The sequence below is a fragment of the Ranitomeya variabilis genome, chromosome 1 (assembly GCF_051348905.1).
Source record: "Ranitomeya variabilis isolate aRanVar5 chromosome 1, aRanVar5.hap1, whole genome shotgun sequence".
Taxonomy (NCBI): domain Eukaryota; kingdom Metazoa; phylum Chordata; class Amphibia; order Anura; family Dendrobatidae; genus Ranitomeya; species Ranitomeya variabilis.
This window is the reverse complement of record NC_135232.1, coordinates 595,489,669-595,515,242: the sequence shown is the minus strand read 5'-3', so window position 1 is coordinate 595,515,242 and position 25,574 is coordinate 595,489,669. Positions and strand designations below refer to the sequence as shown.

Sequence of the window (25,574 nt, the reverse complement as noted above, 5' to 3'; positions counted from 1 at the left end):
AGTGGAGGCTTTTTTTTCCTCAGTTTGTGTTGTCTGCGGTTTTCAGATTTCATTATAGTCTTGGACACTGAAGATGAAATTCTTCTTAATTACTGCATTTCTCTGAAATCGGAGATGTCAAATTCACACGGGCTTTCAAGCTGAAATACAGTTCTTAGTTTCTAGAGTAACAACCCAGCCACAGATCACATGGGCCTGGCCGCAACAAGTAAGACGTAGATCCATGTTCTTCAGGCAGAAGACACTTCAGATCATCTGGCTGGACACTCTGCTTTAAGGTGGCCGTACTTCATAAACGTTCGACTAGCCATTTTCAAAGAGGACCTGTCTTTTTGTAATAAATATTTCCCACGTGGTAATTCCCTTTGTTAGAACTCTATGTTCTGCCATTTTTCCTCCTGGAGACAAGAGTGGCACCGTTCCTGTAAGTGTCCTTATTCATGTAACCTTTTCAGATGAAGGCATGCCACCACTAATGCGAAAATATAAGGTCGTCCAGCGGGCACAGACTCCAAGGAGACCAATCTACCCGAAGAAGATGAAATTAAACTTCTACCTGGATCTGGAATAAAACTATCAGCCGCCAGTAACTGGATTATATGGAGGCCGTACAGGAAGGAGGAGGCCGTAATGATGACGAACGCTCATAATCGGCTGAATCAGATACTCAGTTGCCGTTGTAATTTTGAGAACCATAGGTTTTCCAGACTCCTGAATGTAATTTTTTTTGTTGTTTTTTTATAATCTATATTATTTTCAGTTTTTCGTTTTGTTCTTTACTAGTCTAAAAATATTTTTCTATATTCCCCCCCCCCCCATTTCTTTTTCCTTATATTTTTTCCTATTTGTTCATTTTTTTATTAATTTCTGCTCTTTGTTCCTTAACCCCTAAGGCAAGAAAAAAAAAGGGGGGAGTTCAAAAGTGAGGATATAGAATGCGCTTTGATTTCACTATCGCCATCCGAAGTTTTCCCATAATCCCCTGCGATAAATCAGACGGCCAATGTTCCCAGTTCATACAAGCAAACCATTGAGTGTAATGACTGACCCGCAGTTTCTCCAGCAATAGAATAGGGGGCATTGTATGGGACGAGTCAGATATCGGGGAGGAAGGCGCTGAAGACACTGGGATCTGGGACAGAGAGGATAAGATTTGGCCTTTATTGATCAGAGCTTAACCCAGGATGTAGAAAAGATGGAAGATGAAACGACTCCCTCCCTCCCACCCAACCAAGTAGGGGCGACAAAGGGCTTCTCCTTCCAAATGCATCTGTTGTCCTACAGATTTTACCCAAAGTTCAACCACAGAGTCGGAAGGTTTAAAAAGATGGGGCAGATTGAGGTCTATGTCTATGACATCACCTTCTCCCATGGGTCGACTTGCCCTACAGCATACTCTATAAAGATGGGGCTCTCAAACTGTTACTTTGCTGAAGCATAAAGGCAAAGAACCTGAAGGGATACTTTTGTTTTCTTAAAAAGAGTATAATCTGATTTGTGCTTGTCAAAACAAGAGATTTTATAATTTACTGAGTGTTAAAATTTTTCAGCCAGTCTTGAGGTATTAACACTTTTCTTTTGTTTACAGTTTGTAACCAAGGAGACGACCACTGCTGCTGGACAACAGAACATGCACAATGCATAGAAACTCTTTTCCATTGTGCTCAGAGCACAGTTTTGAAGCCGGCCAAGATAGCAGTTACCTCCTAATCCCAGCCAGTTTCAGCACAGCACTTGCGAGCCAAACAGAAGTGGTGGTCGGTTTCCTTAGCAACGAACTGTAAACAAAAATAAATTTTAATAAGTGGTAAATTGCAAAAGTGCTTGTTTTTACCAGCACTATCCGACAATATCAACGATGAAAATGGGAATAGTACCCCTTTTATATCCTTTCACTAAGGGCCGAAAGTTTGCCACCCAGTTTTCCCAAATGCCAATAGCCATTCAAAAGTCTAAAGCTATGTGCACACGTATAATGGTCCTCTGCGGATTTTTCCGCAGCGGAATTGATAAATCTGCAGGGCAAATACGCTGCGTTTTTGCTGCGGTTTTTCTGCGGATTTCACTGCGGTTTTACACCTGCGGTTTTCTATTGGAGCAGGTGTAAGCTGCTGCGGAATCCGCAGAAAGTAGTGACATGCTGCGGAATGTAAACCGCTGCGTTTCCGCGCGTTTTTTCCACAGCATGGGCACAGCATTTTCTGTTTCCCATAGGTTTACATTGTAATGTAAACTCATGGGAAACTGCTGCAGACCCACAGATGCGGAAACGCTGGGGATCCGCAGCAAAATCCGCATCGTGTGCACATAGACTAAGAAAGCCGAGTGTCAACCCCCCAAGTAGAGAGAATAACAATGGTTATACTGGTTGTCACACAACTTTCCCAGAAAAGATGGCAACTCTGAATCTGGGGGATGGGAGGGTATGCATGAGGGAAGGCTGACAGGAAGCAGCAGAGGAGATGATTACAAGAGGGAGAGATCTCTCAGACAGGGCGTTCTCACTTAGCGGCCCTCCATGACAGACCATCCGGTGTACACCACTACACAGACCTTTCCCATAATATAACCAGGGACTTTCCAGAGAATCCAGAATTAGGGCTGATCCTCTACCTAAATAGAGAGCAAGCTCTGTGATAGAAACCATGCCGGCAGCATGTTCCCATTAGACAGGGGGAGAAAAAGCAAATTTAAGAAGGTCAAATCTGCCCCCTAAAAAGGGAAGTTTGTACCCAGAACAGTCAGAGAATGCAGCTGAGCTCCAGCCTGACAATATCAGAAAACAATTACACCCGTCAGACAATGAGAAACGCATGCCCAACCATGCAGAAAAATAACCAGGCCCCGGCTGACGGCAGCCATCCCAGGGGTGTCTGGCACCAAAATGAAGTTACATTAAAAAATACACAGATTCATCCAGGAAAAAAAGGAAAGGGATGAGTCAGCCGTACGGAAGCACAGCCGATGTGTTATATTATTATAATACTCCAGTGGCAGTGTGACAGGCCGCGCCGGAGAGCCTCAGTACATTCATATATTTTCTTACTACAGATGGAGATTTATGAAAGAAATTATATGACTGTACCAATTTATCACTCTGTAGGTACCTGCACAGGACTAGAGAGGTACTACTGAACCACGGATTTATTACTGTGTACACACCTGCACAGCATTAGAGAGATAATACTAAGTACGGATATATGATGCTGCAGGTACCCGCACAGGACTAGAGAGGTACTACTGAACCACAGATTTATGATGCTACCAGTACCGGCACAGGACTAGAGAGGTACTACTGAACCACAGATTTATGCTGCAGGTACCTGCACAGCACTAGAGAGGTACTATTGAACCACGGACTTATTACTGTGTACATACCAGCACAGGACTAGAGAGAGAATACTGAACCACAGATTCATTACTCAGTATATACCTGAACAGGACTAGAGAGGCAATACTGAACCACGGATTTATGATTCTACCGATACCAGCACATGACTAGAGAGGTACTACTAAACCACAGATTTATGCTGCAGGTACTTGCACAGCACTAGAGAGGTACTACTGAACCACGGATTTATTACTCTGTAGGTTCCTACACAGGACTAGTGAGGTTCTACTGAATCACAGATTCATTTCTGTGTACATACCTAAACAGGACTAGAGAGGTACTACTGAACCACAGATTTATTACTCTGTACTGTAGGTACCTGCATAGGACTAGAGAGGTACTACTAAACCACGGATTTATGCTGCAGGTACCTGCATAGGACTAGACAGGTACTACTGAACCACAGATTTATTACTCAGTAGGTACCTGCACAGGGCTAGAGACGTACTACTGAACCACAGATTACTCTGCAGGTAACAGAACAGAGCTAGAGAAATGCTATTGAAGTACAGATTCATTCCTACGCAGCTCCCTGCTCAGAGCTAGAGTGATACCTCTGACCAGGCTCGGATTGGCCCATAGGGTAATGGGAATCCCTAGATGGGCCCCTGTACAGACCTGGGCCCCCACCCCCACTGTATGGGCAGTACTTGGCATAATTCACTTGATTCACTCTGTACAGAAAAAAAGCAGCATCTCATCATTCATTACCAAAACTACCCAGTTTATTATAATATATATATAGGTAAATTTGTGAACGAGGGTAGACTAATATTTGCATTTAGGTCAATGTTACTGGTGGGCCCTTGTCACCCCAGTCCGACACTGCTACTGACGCACAGGTTCATTCCTATAGAGGTCCCTGCACAGAGCTAGAGCGATACTACTGAAGTACAGATTAATTCCTATAGAGGTACCTGCACAGAGCTAGAGTAATACTACTGAAGTACAGATTCATTCCTATGGAAGTACCTGCACAGAGCTAGAGTAATACTACTGAAGTACATATTCATTCCTATGGAGGTACCTGCACAGAGCTACAGCAATACTACTGAATTACTGATTCATTCCTATGGAGGTACCTGCACAGAGCTAGAGCAATACTACTGAATTACTGATTCATTCCTATGGAGGTACCTGCACAGAGCTACAGCAATACTACTGAATTACTGATTCATTCCTATGGAGGTACCTGCACAGAGCTAGAGCAATACTACTGAATTACTGATTCATTCCTATGGAGGTACCCGCACAGAGCTAGAGTAATACTACTGAATTACTGATTCATTCCTATGGAGGTACCTGCACAGAGCTAGAGTAATACTACTGAATTACTGATTCATTCCTATGGAGGTACCTGCACAGAGCTAGAGTAATACTACTGAATTACTAATTCATTCCTATGGAGGTACATGCACAAAGCTAAAGTGGTATTAGCGAACAGAAAGGAGAATAGAGTCAGAAACATTCATTTTTAAAAATGAGGGTTATGTTTTGTGTTTTTGAACTAAAAAAAAAAATATTGGAAAAAAATCTGTTTCCATGAAAAGTCCATGAGGATATGTGGCGAATCGATCAGAGTGTAAGGCAGGAAGAGCGGCTCATTGTGCTGGGGTTTACCCACTGAGAGTTATTTTTAAGGCGACCCTACTGTTTTCTTTGAAATCCAGTTCTATCTCCTTCTCGGGAAGCTCCGAAATAAACAGGAAAGAGAAGGCTTAAAATGGAAACCTCTAATGGAACTGGTGGAAAAATTAGTGGCGCTACTAGCCACCCTGCCGCTAATTATGCACTCATTTTCTTGATGACTACCCCCATCATCCTCCCTCAACAACATTTTCCTGCAAGAGTTTCTGAATTTTCTGAACACAGTGCATTCCGAGATCTTAGAAAAAAAAAAAATGGGCGACGACAGCTTACTGTAACGGGTAGGGTGCAGGGAGTGCCTTCCTGGATCGATTTAATTGGAGTGTCCAGAAATTATAATTAAAAAAAAAAAAAAACATGGCTGCTTCTACAAACAGCGTCACCGCCTGTCTACAGGTTGTGCGTGGTATAACAGCTCATTGAAGTTTAGGGAGCTGAAATGTAATACCACACGCAACCTGTGGAGATGTATAGCGACATTTCTGGAAGCAGACATGTTTTCCCAAAGAATCCCTTTAACGCAGTAAAATATCACAATAAAAATTAAAAATATTGACCCAATAATAGTCAATGGCACAGTTCACAATTTTCCACACAGACTGTTTTGCATGGTTGTGTAAATTTGCCATAGGGTGCATTCACAGTGTAGCCCTTTTGGCCAGCAATATGTGAGGGCTACGGTGGCAGGATGCAACAGGTCATGTAGGCCTCATTTATCAAAACGGTCTTTGTTGCTCATGGCAACCAATCAAATCACAGCTTTCAATTCATATTCTACTCCTGAAAAGTTAAAGCTGCTCTGTGATTAGTTGCTATGAGCTGACATGTTCCATATTATCCTGCCACCATACCAGTACCATAACACTACCTGTGGGTTCGCTGGCAGCTGAGGTACAAAAACTGACATGTAGAAGGTTGGGAAAGACATGGCTGCATTCTTCCAAACAGCGTCACACCGGAGAGAACGGTGGCGCGGCCTGGGCGGCACAGCAGAGAGCGGCGGCCTGGGCGGCACTGCAGAGCCTGCAATAGTAGCACACAAGAACACTGTGGCAATACTGGCATTCGAGAATATGGCGTTGATGATGATGAGTAACCCCAGATGCTTGTTTACTGCCTAGAAGCCAAACTGGCTACCTAAGCTCCAATTATATGGCTCCATAAAATATTCAAAGTCCTATAAAACATGACAATGCCGGTGAGAGTCAGACTGCGCCAGAGAACTACACTGTGTTGGGTCTGTGCTGACAACGTACACTGGCCGGGGGCCACTAATCCTTGGCATCAGCACCATCTCCCATGAATCCACTTTCTAAATACAATGATATTGTTCGAGGTCCGCCCGGCAACCCACTGCAAGGTGCTTTTTCAAACAGTAACGACCTGTGCTGCAATCTGTCTTTATAAAGCAGAACAAAGGCACCAATTGTCTGGAGCTCCATAATACAAAAAACCAGAGGGGAAAGGGATATAAAATATTAATATCCTCCACCTTCTGTGTTACAGTACCACATCACTGCCAGGACCAGAGATGGGCACTCATGTGTAAAATATCAGTTGCACAGCGAGAACATCATTCTGGACCTGTACACTCAAAGGATTTTAAGGGTATGTTTACACAGAAATATTTTTTATATGGATTTATTAGCAGATCTGCTCCAAAATCCACATAAAAAAAACAACTTTACGAGGGTATTGTCACAGATTCTTTTACATGGATTTTGAAGCAGATCTGACAGTAAATCTATATAAAAAATATTGTGGGAGAAACATATTTTGGGGGTATTGTTCTGCAAAGGGGACAGGATAACCATCATATTTAGGGAGGATGGATGATGTCATGTATTGCGAGATATCGGCTAACAACCGCCTTCCCTCAGTAAAGGTGTGGTGCCCCAGGGTCCTGGTCGTTGCAGTGGTATTGCTTTCCTCTCTGGGAGAGTGATGCTACGTTTGTGATACCTGGATGCAGTAATCCTTCTTTGCCTCCAAACATGCAACACATTTCACACTCCAGGCCACCAGGGGGAGCTCTTGCTCCTATTTTCCTATTTATTAGGTCACTCCCCACATAGGTAAAACTGGTCGCCTATAGGGAAAGTTAGTTAGTTGCTGGCTGAGCTCAGCTCAGTTAGTTGATCCCTGACAGGGGTGGGATCCTGTAAGAGAATGAAGGAGAAGCACACGGAGCTGTGCATGCCCTCAGAGCTGCAGCTCCTAGGAAGAGACATTCAGAAGGCAGAACTGTATTGCAGCGAGCGTGAATGAAGTCGTAGCAAAGGAGAGGATACCAGAAGGGAACCAGCCCTACACAGGTTGCCTCCTTCTGAGGCGCAGAATCCCGGTAGCCGAAACACCGAGGGAGTAACGACCTTTAAGCTTTGCTCCAGAGACCGGCAGGACAGCTAATTGCAAGTTACCTGTCTGCCCTACACCCAGGAGGCACGGTGGCAACCTATGGAGACCCGGGGCATGCTAGAGTCCCTATAAACAGCCTCAAGCCACCAGTCATACGGGTTTGTCCTATCCTATATGGGGGACAGAGAGAAAGACATTACATCTGTGAAGACCTTATGTGAAGCCTTAGGCAGTAAGGAACTACAACACTGCAGCGCAAGGGAAGGCTACTGATTTCCACCTGGACAAGGGGACTCTGGACTTGCCTCCAAACCGGCTGGACTGCCTGCCCTGTGGTCTGGTGCCCTGGACTGTGAATGCTGAGGTCTTCAGTAAAGGTCAAGAGACTGCAACCTTGTGTCCTCGTTCTTCTCTGCGCCTCTCACCATACCACCATCTACACACCGGGAAGACTTGGGGATATACTTGACCTGTGGGAAGGTATACCATCTAGCTGCCATAACATCACCCCAGCGGACCCCTTAAAGCAGCGTCGGTCACCCTGACAGAATACCACAGGTGGCGTCACAAACACAAACTTTATCCCTTTTAAAGACCTTTCCCTTTTACACGGATGTCCCAGGGCCACGGACTGGGTCAGCCACCGTGACATCCCCCTGTGAACCGAAGGACCCGGTACCGAGTATCCCATGGCCCAATGGGAGCGCTCCAAAGGCATTGAAGATGGGTCGTGGCTGGGTCTTCCAGCATGACAATGACCCGAAACACACAGCCGGAGCGGCAGCGTAAGAAGCATTTCATGGTCCTGGAGTGGCCAGACCTGAACCCAACAGAAAATCTTTGGAGGGAGCTGAAATTCAATGTTGCCTGGACAGAACCGAAACCTGAAAGATCTGTATGGAGGAGGGGGCCAAAATCCCTGCTGCAGTGCGCAAACGTGGTCAAGAACTACAGGAATAGTCTGACCTCTGTAATTGCAAACAAAAGGTTTCTGCACCAAATATTACCGTATACACTCGAGTATAAGCCGACCCGAGTATAAGCCGAGACATCTACTTTTGCCACGGAAAACTGAGTAAGCTTATTGACTCAAGTATAACCAGGTATGCATTGTCCCCCTCATCCCTGTCCTGGTATGCGTGTGTGGCTCCCCCTATCCTGTCCTGGTATGCGTGTGTGGCTCCCCCTATCCTGTCCTGGTATGCGTGTGTGGCTCCCCCTGTCCTGGTATGCGTGTGTGGCTCCACCTGTCCTGGTGTGCGTGTGTGGCTCCACCTGTCCTGTCCTGTTATGCGTGTGTTGCTTCACCTGTCCTGTACTGGTATGCGTGTGTGGTTCCACCTGTCCTGTACTGGTATGCGTGTGTGGTTCCACCTGTCCTGTCATGCTATGCGTGTGTGGTTCCACCTGTCCTGTCATGCTATGCGTGTGTGGTTCCACCTGTCCTGTCATGCTATGCGTGTGTGGTTCCACCTGTCCTGTCATGCTATGCGTGTGTGGCTCCCCCTGTCCTGTCATGCTATGTGTGGCTCCCCCTGTCCTGTCATGCTATGTGTGGCTCCCCCTGTCCTGTCATGCTATGTGTGGCTCCCCCTGTCCTGTCATGCTATGTGTGGCTCCCCCTGTCCTGTCATGCTATGTGTGGCTCCCCCTGTCCTGTCATGCTATGTGTGGCTCCCCCTGTCCTGTCATGCTATGTGTGGCTCCCCCTGTCCTGTCATGCTATGTGTGGCTCCCCCTGTCCTGTCATGCTATGTGTGGCTCCCCCTGTCCTGTCATGCTATGTGTGACCCCCCCCGGTCATACTCACACTCCTCGCGCCTGCATCTCCGTCCCTGAATCTCCGTTGTCATGGCGCCGGCGGCTCTCCTCTGCTCAGTGGTTATGTGGTACTGCTCATAAAGGTAATGAATATGCACTCCACGCCTATGGGAGTGGAGACGCGTCCATATTCATTACCTTAATGAGTGGTACCACGTAACCACTGAGCAGAGGAGAGCCGCCGGCGCCGTGATAACGGAGATGCAGGGACGGAGATGCAGCGACGGAGGGCGAGTATGATGTCTCCTGTTAGCTGGCAGCTGCAGCTGTCACTGTGCTCCCCCTCCCCCACCAGCGTTCTGGACAATTGACTCGTGTATAAGCCGAGGGAGGTGTTTCCAGCACAAAAAAAATTGTGCTGAAAATCTAGACGTATATACAGTAAGTTCTGTTTTTCTATTGCATCAAATACTTATTTCATGCAATAATTGCTAATTAATTCTCTAAAAATCATCCAATGCAATTTTATGGATTTATTTTTTAGATTTGGTCTCTCACAGGTGAAGTGTACCTATAAAAAGTTACAGACCTCTCCATTCTGTGTAGGTGGGAAAACTTGCAAACATTGGCAGTGTATTTATCTGTTTTACTCACTTAGCGCCATTAATTCCACAGCGCTTTACATGCATTATCATCACTGTCCCCAATGGGCTTCACAATCTAGATTCCCTAACAGTATGTATTTGGAGTGTGGGAGGAAACCCACGCAAACATGGGGAGAACATACAAACTCCTTGCAGATGTTGTGTTGTCCTTGGTGGGATTTGAACCCAGGACCCCAGACCTACAAGGCTGCAGTGCTAACCACAGAGCCACCATCCTATCCTGCATCAAATACTTATTTTCCCCACTATATTAGACTAGATGTTTCCAGCCAGCTAACGCTCGGCAGGCTCATTGCTATCTAATTAACGCTGCTGGTGATTAAACTAAAGTAAATAATGACAACATTCAATAGCGCTTACGCAGGTGGTAATTTAAACTTAAAATTAAGTTAATATTAATCATTAAAAATCTGAATATAACTAATAATACATTTTATTCACAGTGTAAAATCAAAAACAAACTGGATTCAGTAAGATGTGCGTTTTTTATTCATTCCATCATCTAAACAAATTTCATAACGAAACATAAATTAAGTAAAAATTTCTCTGTAAACACAATTAAATGTATAGTCATTTTCAAAGATCTTTCCTTGACTTCTACCAGGTACAATTTAATGTGTGGGGACGGGATTGTGTGTCATAATGTGGTGGGCGGCGGGATTATGTGTGGTAATGTGGTGGGAGGGCGGGATTATGTGTTTTAATGTGGTGGGAGGGCGGGATTATGGTGGTAATGTGGTGGGGGGGCGGAATTATGTGTGGTAATGTGGTGGGAGGCGGTATTATGTGTGGTAATGTGGTGGGAGGCGGTATTATGTGTGGTGATGTGGTGGGGGGTGGGATTATGTGTGGTGATGTGGTGGGGCGGAGCTACTGTGCAGGGGGTGGGATTAGCGAGTATGATGTGGGGGGCTGGATTATGTGTGGTAATGTGGTGGGGGGCGGGATTATGCGTGGTGATGTGGTGGGGCGGAGCTACTGTGCAGGGGGCGGGATTAGCTAGTGTGATATGGGGGGCGGCATTATGTGTGGTAATGTGGTGGGGGCAGGATTATGCGTGGTGGGGGGGTGGGATTATGTGGTGATGTGGTGGGGCGGAGCTACTGTGCAGGGGGCGGGATTAGCTAGTGTGAGGGGGCGGGATTAGCTAGTGTGAGGGGGCGGGATTACGTGTGGTAATGGGGTGGTGATGGGGTGGGTGGGATTACGGGTGGTGAAGGGGTGGGGGGCAGGATTATGGGTGGTGATGGGGTGGGGGGGCGTTATGGGTGGTGATGGGGTGGGGGGCGTGTTTGTGTGCGGTGATGGGGTGGGGGGCGGGATTGTGTGCGATGATGGGGTGGGGGCAGAGCTACTGTGCAGGGGGCGGGATTAGCGAGTAATCACAATGCCTCTTATATATATAGATATCTGTCAACCAACCAATCATTCAGCTCACTGCCCTCTGTCCCCCCCCCCCCTCCTCCTCCATATACAGCAACGCTCAGCTCTTCCTAGATGAGATAGTCGCTACCAGAATTATCTGGAAACAGCTTATCCTTCCGATGAACAAAAGGATCAGAAAAATTAATTTTAACCTCCTGATCATTATGACACCCAACCAGTAGCGTAGCTACAGGTGGGTGGGAGGCATTAAGTGCGGGCGCCCCGGGCCTGGTGCTCAGAGAGGGCCCACCGATCTCCCTGCTCTGCCACCGGCCGCTATGGGGCCTCAGACCAGGTGGGGGGGCCCGATGCCAGCAGTGGGTCCCCAGCCCGTCATCGCAGGGTCAGCTGTATTGGCATTTAGCTGATGAGGGAAGGAGCACCCCCTCTCAGCGTCTGACATCACCGACACTGACGGGGCGACATGACGTCACTGTCCTGCGCCCGCGGTCCAGAGGTGAGCAGAAGCAGGGAGCAGCGCAGGAACCAGGAACAAGAGAGGTGACTATTTATTGTTTTCCTTTATGGGGGTGCAGCCTTATACTACAGAGTCTGCCTGTGGGGGGGGTGCTGCCTTACAGAGTCTGACTGTGGGAAGGGGGGCTGCCTTATACTACAGTGTCTGCCTGTGTGTGGGGGGGTGCTGCCTTACAGAGTCTGCCTGTGTGTGTGTGTGTGTGTGTGTGTGGGGGGGGGGGGGGTGCTGCCTTACAGAGTCTGCCTGTGGGGCGGGGGGGGGGGGTGCTGCCTTATACTACAGGGTCTGCCTATGGGGTGCTGCCTTATACTACAGAGTCTGCCTATGAGGGTGCATTATACAATATAGAGTAGGCCTATGAGGAGTGCATTATACTATATGGAATCCTATGGGGAGTGCATTATACTATATTGAGGACTATCTGGTGCATTATACTATATGGAGGCTATCCAGGGGGCCATCATACAGTGTTGGAGCCATCAAACAGTTTGGAGGCTACTAAGGGGTCAGTATACTGTGTGGGTGGTACTATACATTGAGGGGGAATTATACTGTGTATAAAAGAGCATCATACTGTGTATAGAAGAGCTGTACAGGGGGAGACTTGGGACATTATTAAATGTAAAGTGGGCACTTATTGTTATAGGGAAACTCAGGTTACTGTGACTGTCAAAGGGGCACACAGAGGGCAATATTACTTTCTAGGGGGCAAAATGTGGGCACTGTTTTCTAGGGCACTTGCACCTGGCATTACTATATTATAGAGAGGAGCTTTAGAATTTAGAGGGCACACAGAACCACACAGCAGATGCAGTGATAGGATCACATACGGCAGCAGAGGCTCAGTAATGGGGTATCAGGGGCAGTAATAAGGTCACATAAGGCAGCAGCGGCTCAGTATTGGGGTATCAGGGGCAGTAATAGGGACCCATACGGCAGCAGCGGCTCAGTATTGGATTATCAGGAGCAATAATAGGGACACATACAGCAGCAGCTCAGTATTGAGGTATCAGGGGCAGTAATAGGGACACATACAGCAGCAGCAGCTCAGTTTTGGGGTATCAGGTGCAGTAATAGGGACACATACGGCAGCAGCGGCTCAGTATTGGGGTATCAGGTGCAGTAATAGGGACACATACGGCAGCAGCGGCTCAGTATTGGGGTATCAGGGGGAGTAATAGGGACACATACGGCAGCAGCGGCTCAGTATTGGGGTATCAGGTGCAGCAATAGGGACACATACGGCAGCAGCGGCTCAGTATTGGGGTATCAGGGGGAGTAATAGGGACACATACGGCAGCAGCGGCTCAGTATTGGGGTATCAGGTGCGGTAATAGGGACACATACGGCAGCAGCGGCTCAGTATTGGGGTATCAGGTGCTGTAATAGGGTCATATACAGCAGCAGCGGCTCAGTAATGGTGCATCAGGTGCTGTAATAGGGTCACATACAGCAGCGGCGGCTCAGTATTGGGGTGTCAGGTGCAGTAATAGGGACACATACGGCAGCAGCGGCTCAGTATTGGGGTATCAGGGGCAGTAATAGGGACACATACGGCAGCAGCGGCTCAGTATTGGGGTATCAGGGGCAGTAATAGGGACACACAGCATCAGCAGCTCAGTATTGGGGTATCAGGGGGAGTAATAGGGACACATACGGCAGCAGCGGCTCAGTTTTGGGGTATCAGGTGCAGTAATAGGGACACATACAGCATCAGCAGCTCAGTATTGGGGTATCAGGGGGAGTAATAGGGACACATACAGCAGCAGCGGCTCAGTTTTGGGGTATCAGGGGGAGTAATAGGGACACATACGTCAGCAGCGGCTCAGTATTGAGGTATCAGCAGGATGAGGATGTTGTACAGGTTGGGAATTGTACAGGTTGGGAATAGATGGTGATGACTGGAATATGGGAAGTGATATGTGTCTTTGGCTACTTTCACACTAGCGTCGGTGCGGGGCCGTCGCGCTGCGTCGGCCCGACGTACCGACGCATACTGTGCAAGCGCCGCACAACGGGGGCAGCGGATGCTGTTTTTCCACGCATCCGCTGCCCAATTGTGAGGTGCGGGGAGGTGGGGGCTGAGTTCCAGCCGCACATGCGCGGTCGGAAATGGCGGACCGTCGGCACAAAAAAACGTTACATGTAACGGCCGCGCTTAGTAACCCGATGTTTACCCTGGTTACCAGTGTAAATGTAGAAAAAACCCCAACACTACATACTTACATTCCGGTGTCTGTCGTGTCCCCCGGCGTCCGCTTCCCTGCACTGTGTAAGCGCCGGCCCTAAAGCAGAGCGGTGACGTCACCGCTGTGCTCTGCTTTACGGCCGGCCGGCGCTGACACATTCAGTGCAGAGAAGCCGCCAGCGGGGGACGTGACAGACATCGGAAGGTGAGTATGTAGTGGTTTTTTTACTTTTACAAAGGTAACCAGGGTAAATATCGGGTTACTAAGCGCGGCCCTGCACTTAGTAACCCGATGTTTACCCTGGTTACCAGTGAAGACATCGCTGAATCCGCGTCACACACCGATCCAGCGATGTCAGCGGGTGATCAGCGACGAAATAAGGTGCTGGCCTTCTAGCTCCAACCAACGATGTCACAGCATGATCCTGATCGCTGCTGCGTGTCAAACACAACGATATCGCTATCCAGGACGCTGCAACGTCACGGATCGCTATCGTTATCGTTGTTAAGTTGTTCAGTGTGAAGGTACCTTTAGTCTAATGTGTATGGGGGCCTTTAGTCTAAAATTCAGGTGACAGGATCAGCCATAAGAATATGCATGTTGTATGACAGAACTCAGAACAAAGATAGGGTCTAGAAGGACTTAGCCTAGAACTCCAGTGGCAGGTCAACCAAAAATGTGTATGGTGATGTTCCAACTTTTCTCTGACACCAGTTGTTGGCAAAAAGAAGGGGCTTAGTTACAAACACTTATGTCAGGGACAGCAAAAAAAATGTGTATGGTGGTTTTTCAACTCCGATGACAACAGATCTCAGAGGAAAGAAGGAGTCAACAAGGGGCTCGGTCTAAAACTTTGGTGGATGGATCAGCTAAAAACATGGATGGTGGTGTCCTAACTTTCCTCTGATGCTAGTCATTGTCAAATAGAAGAGGCTTGGTTATAAACACTAGTGGCAGGGTCGGCCAAAACGTATGTATAGTGGTTTCCTGACTCAGATGGCACTAGCTCTCAGGAGAAAAAAGGGGCAAAGTCAAACTCTGATGGAAGGATCAGCCAAAAGCATGTATGGTGGTGTCCTAACTTTTCTCTCACGCCATTTGTAAAAAAAAAGGATCTGAGCTATTAACACTGGTGGCAGGGTCAGCCAAAAAATGTGTATGGTGGCTTCATGACTCTGATGGCAACATATCTCAGAGAAAAGAAGGGGTCAGTAGGGGCTTAGCCTACAACTCTGGTGGAAAGTTCAATCAAAATGTGTATGATGGTCTCTAAACTTTTCCTCTGATGCAAGATGTCAGCCAAAAGAAGTGGGTTGGTGATAAATACTGATGGCAAGGTCATCCGCTCACTGATGGAGGTCCTGAACTGGAGACCTCTCTCGATTAACTATGAAAATATCTAATGGGGGGTTACTGAAAAAGTGATGTGGTTGTCTAAGCTACCCAATATAAGTCTTGTGTAGAGTACTGCAAAACTTAAAGGGAATGCTCAGTTAGTGGCTTCTGCTTGCCCAATGAGACCACGTGTTGGGAAGCTGACAAATGGGAGGAGAATTTCACCTATTACCAAAAGGTCTTACAGCAAGATACATAAACATCGAAGACTCAAGGTTACACCAAAAGTAGATGTAGAGTCCCAAGGTAGAGGTCATAGGACACGGCTGAAAACAGCTGAGCAAAGCAAATATAAAGCCCTGTCTCCCACAGGGAGGTGAAGGCAAGGCCACCACGGCATTGAGTGAGGTCTGGGGCTTCCAGCACAGTAATAACCAGAATACCTGGTCTACTGAGCCAGTCAACACTCTGAGCAGGTGGACATGTCCCAGCAGGCCTTACCTTTCTGAGACAGACACCTAGAAAATTGATATTGACAACCCCCTCTTCCCCCAATAGCTGACAACGAGCCAGTTATTGTTCCCTGGAAAAAAAAAAAAAAAAAAAAAAAGTGGATGGTGGCCAACCTTGGTTTAAGTGAACCAGGGCCCAGTCATTAAAAAAAATCTATACATACAGACCCTGCAAACGAGATTAAGTTGATGGCGGTCTAGTAGCAGATCTCCCTCTAAACGCATTACCCACCCCGGATAACACAAGCTTTGCACGCCACAGAAATAGCAAATTAGGAGATGTTTTTTTATGTTATATGCACGGAAGGATCTTATCTAAGAATCTTATGGAGGTCATAGATCATCCTGCTGCTAAATCACAGATGGTGAGAAAATGGAGATTTCTGCCTATATATCACCATGAAAAAGAGAAATATATTCATTCATTACATTTTTTTTTTGCTCTGCCCAGTATTAAAGTAAACTATGGTTGCATAATCTTTTTCAGAACGCCTAGGGAAATTGATTTTAATAAGTACAAGGTAAGCCACAACACTTTCACACCTTTTTCTTTTTTTCCCCCCCATCTAAGGCCAGTCTCACACGTCCAGATATTTCCGGTACTGGAAGAAACGGTCCCGGAGCTATCCGTGTCCGTGTGTGCACGTAGGCCATCCGTGTGTTTATCGTCCGTGTGCTGTCCGTGCCTTGAAACAATTTGTTTCAATTTTAACCCTATGACTTTAAAAAAAAAGCACACGGACGGCATCCGTGTGCGGTACGTGTTTACACGCACCCATTGACTTTAATGGGTCCGTGCGCTCCCACGAACACTGACATGTCTCCATGTTTTGCACACGGACACACGGTCCATGAAAACACACCGACATCTGCAGAGACACATTTTAAGGTGTCTACGTGTGTCAGTGTCTCCGGTACGTGAGGAAACTGTCACCACACGTACCGGAGCCACTGACGTGTGAAACCAGCCTAAAGTTCCGACAAAAAAAAGCAAACTTTTTTTTTTCAGTGCCGTGTATAATATATATATATATATATATATATAATATATATATATATATTTCTCCAGAACACAAATCCAATAAATGTATATTTTGTTATTATTCTATGCATGCAAAATACATTAAAAATATTGCTTTATTTTTAGTTGTTTCCAAAATACTGAAAAAAGTAAAAAAAAAAAAGAAAAATGTAATTTTTCCAGCTTTTAATTTTTGATTACAGAATATTGAAAAATATAAATGTAACAAAAAAAAAATTCTTAAAAATAATTCTATCTTTTCTCAGTTGTTTTGTTTAAAAAATATTGTAGGATATATTTAAAAAAAAAAAAGAGATTGAAAAAAAAAATTTGAGTTTCCACTTGATTAAACACTGCTTAGATAACCAGGCTAATATTATTGTATCCCTAAAAAAGAGGGAGGATAGGGGAGGGATCAACCTGTCACATATAATAAGGAGCTACATCAAATCATTGAATGGTTCCGGCCACACTATGCAAAAATGTTTAGATTTTCATTGACATCCCCTTTTATAAGCTTCAATGTAAATATTGAATAGAACATTGGAAATATTTTATAAGAATAAATTATGCAATTATAAAATAAATAATAACAAATATAATTTTTTTTGTACCTGTCGATTGATGTCGGAGGTGAACTGATGCTCATTTTTATCCCCAAATCCAGTGTCTTGTCTCCAAGTAGGAAATATTTTGCAAAAAATAAAAAGCTAGAATTTGGCGATGTCACTGCGTACAATGAACAGTTAAAGGGATAAACCAATCCATCTTGAGCATTCACTTCCTTTCTGTTCCAAGCCAAGTAAACACTGGCTCTTTCGTTTCACCCCCCAAAATTTTTTTTTAAAAATCTAAAGAAAATAAATTTGTAAAAAATTACTACAGCCCCTTATGTTCCAGCCTAGCCATTATATTCAGTGGCTAAAGAAGAACATTAAAAACAGAAAATAAATAAAAATAAAATAAAAATTTGTTTTAACAGCTGTTGTGATGTTGACAAGGCAAACTTTTAACCCCCAACCTTCAGAATGACATGTCACAGCGGTTTTCATCCTCTGCTTAGATTACAGATCATAATTCTCGGCATGGTCCAAAAAAAAAAAAAAAAAAAAATGAATAAATTAAAAATATATATATATAGAAAAAAAAAATGCAAAATGAGCAGCAAATTAAAGGAAAAAAAAAAAAAAAAAAAGGAAGAATGCTAAGGCATCTGTACCAGTGTCCACAGCAGAAGATAAAGCAGCAATGCACCACTTCGCTGGTGGGTAAAGAAGGCTCCTTGCAGCAGGAATTTTTCAGTATCTTTTTTTTTTTTTTTAAATCTTGTTAGCTAAATTCTCTTTCTTAAAGCAGATCCAGTTTTGGTAAATCCAAGAGGCCTGTTAGATCCTCAGGCTTTCCAGGAGACCCTGCCCAGCATGCACCATCCTTCCCATAGTCTGTGCACTCCTCTTCCCCTTTCCACATCCAACAGGAAGGGACAAAAAAAAAAATAAGTACAGGGTTGTATTGCAAAAAAATTTTTTTTGCAAGGCCCAGATTTAGCAGCTGAGTGCAGGGTGTAGGTAGCCTGAGATAGGAGAAAATCAGTTATTTTCTGCCTCTCTGTCCCCTCCCTCCTTCCTTTCTTTCCCCTCTTTCTTTCTTTGCCCTCCCCCCTTCTGCATAAATACAGGCAGGAGCTGCCATAAACACAGACTGGGCTGTGCTGCTCCCCTCCCCCCTTGCCTGCTATAAGCTGGGCTGGGCAATGGCTCCTTCCCTCCCTCCTCCCCTAGCTAGCTCCCTTCCTCCCCTCAGTGACTGGGAACACACACTGGATACAATGTAGCACTTATTTATAAACAAATGTGCCAGCGTTCTAATGAATGGTCACGTGGGGCTCCAGCGCTATATGGAGACATTCAGGGGGGCCCTGATGCCTTCACCTCTCACTTATGGCCACAAAACTAATTCATTTGCCTCTGTATTCCCATAACACAGAAATAATTACCCTAAGACTATGTGCACACGTTGCGGATTTTGCTGCGGATCCGCAGCAGTTTTCCGTGAGTTTACAGTACCATGTAAACCTATGGAAAACAAAATCCGCAGTGCACATGCTGCAGAAAAAGCCGCGCAGAAATGTAGCGTTGTTTATTCCGCAGCATGTCAATTCTTTGTGCGGATTCCGCAGCGGTTTACACCTGCTCCTCAATAGGAATCCGCAGGTGTAAAACCGCAGGTGGAATCCGCACAAAAACCGGGGTAAATCCGCAGTAATTCAGCAGGTAATCCGCAGTGCGGTTTACCTGCGGATTTACGAAAATCAGTCCGGAAAAATCCGCAGAGGTTCCATCGCTGTGTGCACATACCGTAAGACTTCCCCCTAGTCATGGAAATCAGAAACAACAACAAAATATAAAACAGATATAAAAAAGGCACAAATTAAAAAGTATATAAAAATTAGACAATAAAAAAGGTAGAAAGACCAGATTTATTTAGGCTATGTGCACATGTTCTGGATTTTTCGTGCTTTTTTTTCGCGGTTTTTCTGCGTTTTTCCGCTGCAAAAATGCTAAAAAAATGCTTACATTAAGCATCCCATCAATTTAATGCATTCTGCAATTTTTGTGCCCATGCGTTTTTTGTCCACGAAAAAAACGCATTGCGGAAAAAACGCAACATGTTCATTAATTTTGCGGATTTTTTGCGGATTTGCCGCTATATTATTGCATTGGGAACCTCTGGAAAAATCAGCAAAAAATCCGCGAGAAAAACGCGGCAGATTTCCTGTGAAAGTTTTCTGGATTTGCTCAGGAAAATTCTGCAAACTTTCCTGAACATGTGCACATAGCATGATTTTCCAGTTCTATCCATAGCCTGGTTAGAAGTCACATTGACTTGAGAAGCTGCAATTCCAGGCACAGCCAATGGACCAGAGTGGCTGTGGTTTCCCACCTGAAAAAGTTAACTCTTCTTTCCCTAAATGACATTTCCTTCCAGTATACCCCCCTAATAATCGGCCCAGTGCTGTCTCTAGTCACAGGGTCACATGGTCAGGGCATTTGCAGCTGAATAGATTGCAAGCTCCTGTGGGCAGGGTCACTATTGCTCTGTGATGGTGGCTATTTATCTGTTCTTCACTAACGGTGGGTGACATTGGAGGCCACAGGGGTCATCATGGCGTCACAGAGCGTAATCCATGCCCGTTGTATATCATCACAGCTAATCAGAAAATGTGACATATAATGGGGTATACACGTGCCCCGAATTGATGCTGCCAGTGGACCATGAGACCAAATCATGTGACAGATATCTGTGGCATGGTTTTGCGTGGCACGTAACAGTGGTAGCAGGGATCCAAAATGATAAAGGGACAGTCACTGACCATTTCCTAACCCTCTGAATCAAAGGTCAAGGGCGAGTGGCCACCACTTAGATCATTGGTGCAGGTCTAGACTGCGATCCAAGCATCTCACAGGGGTTGACGTCTGGGTTAGGTGTAGCAAGGTCATGCAAGACCCACCTAGACCATCAGAAGGGACAGCCCAATAAAGACACCTCACCAGGGTCGAGTATACTATCAGTTGTAATATGCTATCTTCAGGTCAACAGATTAAAGTTACACAGGTTTATGGTTACATCCCTGGTGGTCTAGGGTAGTAATGGGGATATAGTTATATCTATAGTTGGGTAGGTCAGTAAAGGGATTCATGGTTACAACCCTGGTGGTCTAGGGCAGTAGATGAGTCTGTGTTTACATCATCAGTGGTTTACGACACTAAAGAGGTGTATGGTTATGTCCTGGTGGTCTAGGGCAGTAACGAGATTTATAGTTATATTTCTCATGGTCTAGGACAGTAAAGGGGTTATTAAAATCATCCATTGTCACCCAAAGCAGTAAAGGAGAATATAGTTACAGCCCTAGTGGTCTGGGGCAGTACAGGAGTTTATGGTTACATTCTTGGTGGTCTGGTGCTGAAAAGCAGTTTATTGTTACAATCCCAGTGGTCTAGGGCAGTGAAGAGTTTTATGGTTACGTTCCCTGACAGTCTAGGACAGTAAAGGTGTTATTGATAAAAATCCATTGTGATCTAAAGCAGTAAAGAAATTTAGGGTTACATCCCTGGTGGTCTATGGCAGTGAATGGTTTATGGTTATTTCCCTGGTGGTCTATGGCAGTGAATGGCTTATGGTTACATGCCTGGTGGTCTATGGCAGTGAATGGTTTATGGTTATTTCCCTGGTGGTCTATGGCAGTGAATGGTTTATGGTTATTTCCCTGGTGGTCTATGGCAGTGAATGGTTTATGGTTATTTCCCTGGTGGTCTATGGCAGTGAATGGTTTATGGTTATTTCCCTGGTGGTCTATGGCAGTGAATGGTTTATGGTTATTTCCCTGGCGGTCTATGGCAGTGAAGGGTTTATGGTTATTTCCCTGGTGGTCTATGGCAGTGAATGGTTTATGGTTATTTCCCTGGTGGTCTATGGCGGTGAATGGTTTATGGTTATTTCCCTGGTGGTCTATGGCAGTGAATGGCTTATGGTTACATCCCTGGTGGTCTATGGCAGTGAATGGCTTATGGTTACATCCCTGGTGGTCTATGGCAGTGAATGGTTTATGGTTATTTCCCTGGTGGTCTATGGCAGTGAAGGGTTTATGGCTATTTCCCTGGTGGTTTATGGCAGTGAAGGGTTTATGGTTACATCCCTGGTGGTCTATGGCAGTGAATGGTTTATGGTTATTTCCCTGGTGGTCTATGGCAGTGAATGGTTTATGGTTACATCCCTGGTGGTCTATGGCAGTGAATGGCTTATGGTTATTTCCCTGGTGGTCTATGGCAGTGAATGGCTTATGGTTACATCCCTGGTGGTCTATGGCAGTGAATGGTTTATGGTTATTTCCCTGGTGGTCTATGGCAGTGAAGGGTTTATGGCTATTTCCCAGGTGGTTTATGGCAGTGAAGGGTTTATGGTTACATCCCTGGTGGTCTATGGTAGTGAATGGTTTATGGTTACATCCCTGGTGGTCTATGGCAGTGAATGGTTTATGGTTATTTCCCTGGTGGTCTATGGCAGTGAATGGTTTATGGTTATTTCATTGGTGGTCTATGGCAGTGAAGGGTTTATGTTTACATCCCTGGTAGTCTAGGACAGTGAAGGGTATATGTTTAGTAGTAGGTAGTCTAGGGCAATTAAGGGTTTATGATTAGATCCCTGGTGGTCTAGGGTAGTGAATAGGGTTGAGCGACTTTGACCTTTTTAGGGTCGAGTCATGTTTTGCGAAACCCGACTTTTTGAAAAGTCGAGTCGGGCGAAATCGGCCGATTACTGCGAAAAGTCGAGGATCGGCCGGAACACGAAACCCTATGCACGTCAATGGGGATATTTTTTTTTTTCTCTCTCTCTCTCTCTCTCTCTCTCTCCTCTGTCCCATATTCCCCTCCGTCCCAGCACAGAAAATCTCGTGTTACACATTGCAAATCCCTACTGCGCACAAGCGATAAAATGATGATAGCCGTGCACGCCCCTAACCCCTATGTCATCACTCTGCCCACACTCCTTCATTGGCTGAAAAAATGGCGCTAAACGCGTCATACGAAACGCGACTTTGGCGCCAAGATCGCGTACCGCATGGCCGACCCCACACAGGGATCGGGTCGGGTTTCATGAGACGCCGACTTTGCCAAAAGTCGGCGACTTATGAAAATGAACGATCCGTTTCGCTCAACCCTAGTAGTGAATGGTTTATTGTTACATCCCTGGTGGTCTAGAGCAATGAATGGGGTTATGGTTACATCCTTTGTGGTCTAGGGCAGTAAAGATGTTTATGGTAACATACCTTGTGGCTAAGGGGTTTTTGGTGCAATTCATGGTAGTCTAGGATAGTAAATGGATAACATTCCTGGTGGCCTAAAGCAATAATGAGGCTCATTTTTAGGCCGGGGTCACACTTGCGAGTGCAATGTGAGAAACTCGCACAAGTCTCTCGCATCAAGTCCTGGCACTGCCGCCGACACTTGGGATCGGAGCGTTCAGCTGCATAGAAATGCATTCAGCTGCGCGCTCCAGCCCCGAGTGCCGGCGGCAGTGCCAGGTATTGAGTGAGGCGAGTTTCTCGCATTGCACTCGCAAGTGTGATCCCGGCCTTAAAGAGTAAACATTGTTTTAATTTCTATTGCATCAATGAATAGTACACGTGAAAATAAGCAACTTTGTTATACATCTTATCAGAGAATTCTGCTTCTTTCTTAGGAATAGGAAAATCTGGCTTCTCTTAATAGAGATTTTACCTTAGAATTGAGAATTGTGATAATGACTGATCAATTCTGGTTGAGAAAGAAGCAGATTTCCCTGATAAAGCATATTACAAAGTTGTCTATTTTCACATGTTCAATTGATTTACAAAATAAAAGTTAAAACTATGGTTACTCTTTAAATCTCTGGTGGTTTAGGGAAAGGAAAAGATTTTTTAGATGACAAGTAGACAGTAGTCTAGATCAGAGGTGTCAAACTGCATTCCTCGAGGGCCGCCAACAGGTCATGTTTTCAGTATTTCCTTAGCATTCCACAAGGTGCTGGAATCATTCTGTGCAGGTGATTAAATTATCACCTGTGCAATACAAGGAAATCCTGAAAACATGACCTGTTGGCGGCCCTCGAGGAATGCAGTTTGACACCTCTGGTCTAGATCACCTTGGTGAAGACAGAAAATACAACCAGCAATTGAGCTCAGGTCTAAATTTTGGTATTTTGTGGTATGTACCTTCTTTACTTCATTGCTGGCCTTTTCCCCCACTGGAAGGGGTCTTCTCCCATCTGTAGGACCCTTTCCCCCCACTGGAAGGGCTCTTCTCCCATATGTAGGACCCTTTCCCCCCATTGGAAAGGCATTTCTCCCATCTGTAGGACTATTTCCCACCACCCGAAGGGCCCTTTTTCCATCTGCAGGACCCTTAAGTCACCAGAGGAACCCTTTTGCCATCTGTAGGACCCCCACCGGAAGGGCTCTTCAGCCATCTGTAGGACCCTTCCCCCCATCAGAGGTGCCCTTCTCCTTTCTGCAGGACCCTTAGACCCCATGCTCCACCAGAAGGGCCCTTTTCCCATCTGCAGGACTCTTTCCCCCATCAGAAGGACCCTTCTCCCATCTGTAGGATCATTTACCCCCATTGGAAGGGCCTTTCCCCACCTACAGGACCCTTATCCTCCACCAGAAGAGCCCTTTTCCCATCTGCAGGACTCTTTCCCCCATCAGAAGGACCATTCTCCCATCTGTAGGACTATTTCCCCAATCGGAAGGATCTTTCTCCCATCTGTAGGACCCTTCTCCCATCTGGAGGACCCTTAAGCTACCAGAAGAACCCTTGTGCCATTTGTAGGACTCTTCCCCCCCCCCAGAAGGTCCCTTCTCCCATCTGAAGGTCCCTTCTCCCATCTGTAGGACCCTTTCCCCCCACCAGAAGGGTCCTTATCCCATCCCATCCCATCCCATGAAGACTCCGTAAGTCACCAGAGGAACCCTTCTGCCATCTGTAGGACCCTTTCCCACATCGGAAGGACCCTTCTCCCATCTGAAGGACCCTTAAGCCACCGGATGAATCCTGCCATCTGTAGGAACCCCCCCGGAAGGTCCCTTCTCCCATCTGAAGGGCCCTTCCCCATCTGTGGAACCCTTACTCCACCAGAAGGACCCTTCTGCCATCTGTAGGACCACCCCACCGGAAGGCCTCTTCTGCCATCTCTGTAGGACCCTTTCCCCACCAGAAGGGCCTTTCTCCCATCTACAGGACCCTTATCCTCCACCAGAAGGGCCCTTTTCCCATCTGCAGGACCCTTTCCCCCTTCAGAAGGACCCTTCTCCTATCTGTAGGACCCTTTACCCATGTCGGAAGGGCCTTTCTCCCATATGTAGGACCCTGTCCCCCCCCACCAAAAGGGCCCTTCTGCAATTGGAAGGACCTTTAAGCCACCGGAAGAACCCTTCTGCCATCTATAGAACACTTTCCCCCACAGGAAAGTCCCTTCTCCCCCACAGGAAAGTCCCTTCTCCCATCTGAAGGACCTTTCTCCCCATCTGTAGGACCCTTGCCCCACCGGAAGGACCCATGTGACATCTGTAGGACCCTTTCCCCCCACCAGTAGGTTCCTTCTCCCATCTGAAGGACCCTTAATAGTGATGAGTGAGTATACTCGTTGCATGCTGGGGTGATCTCCGAGTATTTGGATGTGCTTGGAGATTTAGTTTTCGTTGCCTCAGCAGCATGACAGGTCGAATACATATGAGGAATGTTTGTTAGGGAATCCCACATGTACTCAGGCCGTCCAACAGCCGTAAATCATGCAGCTGAGGTGATGAAAACGAAATCTCCGAGCACATCCAAATACTAGGAGATTACCAGAGCATGTTCGGGGAGACCCGAGCAACAATGCTATTCGCTCATCACTAACCCTTAAGTCACTGAATGAACCCTTCTGCCATCTGTAGGACCCCCTCCCACCAGAAGGGCTCTTCTTCCATCTGTAGGACCTTTTCCCCCACCAGAAGGGCCCTTCCCCATCTGCAGGACCCTTACCCTCCATCAGAAGGGCCATTTTCCCATCTGCAGGACCCTTTCCCCCTCAAGAAGGGTCCTTCTCCCATCTGTAGTACCCTTTCCCCATTGAAAAGGCCTTTGTCCCATCTGAAGGAGCCTTACCCCATCAGAAGGACCGTTTCCCCCACCAGAAGGACCTTTCTGCCATCTAAGGAACCCTTTACTCCCATTGGAAGAGCCCTTCTCCCATCTGTAGGACTCTTTCCCCAC

General features: G+C 46.2%; 1 protein-coding gene across 7 annotated transcripts in view; it reads right to left on the bottom strand.

Annotated features, from left to right (window-relative positions):
* Nucleotides 1-18,219, bottom strand: part of ARHGEF11 (Rho guanine nucleotide exchange factor 11) — a 164,162-nt gene extending 145,943 nt beyond the window's left edge. For 2 of the 7 annotated variants that reach the window (XM_077258833.1, XM_077258844.1), the window contains exon 1: nucleotides 17,397-18,219. In XM_077258833.1, the coding sequence (XP_077114948.1) occupies nucleotides 17,397-17,431 (35 nt within the window). In that variant the 5' untranslated portion in view covers nucleotides 17,432-18,219. The remainder of the gene's footprint in view (nucleotides 1-17,396) is intronic. The other 5 variants (XM_077258799.1, XM_077258822.1, XM_077258852.1 and 2 more) reach the window with 3 other exon arrangements.
* Nucleotides 18,220-25,574: the final 7,355 nt, after the last annotated feature.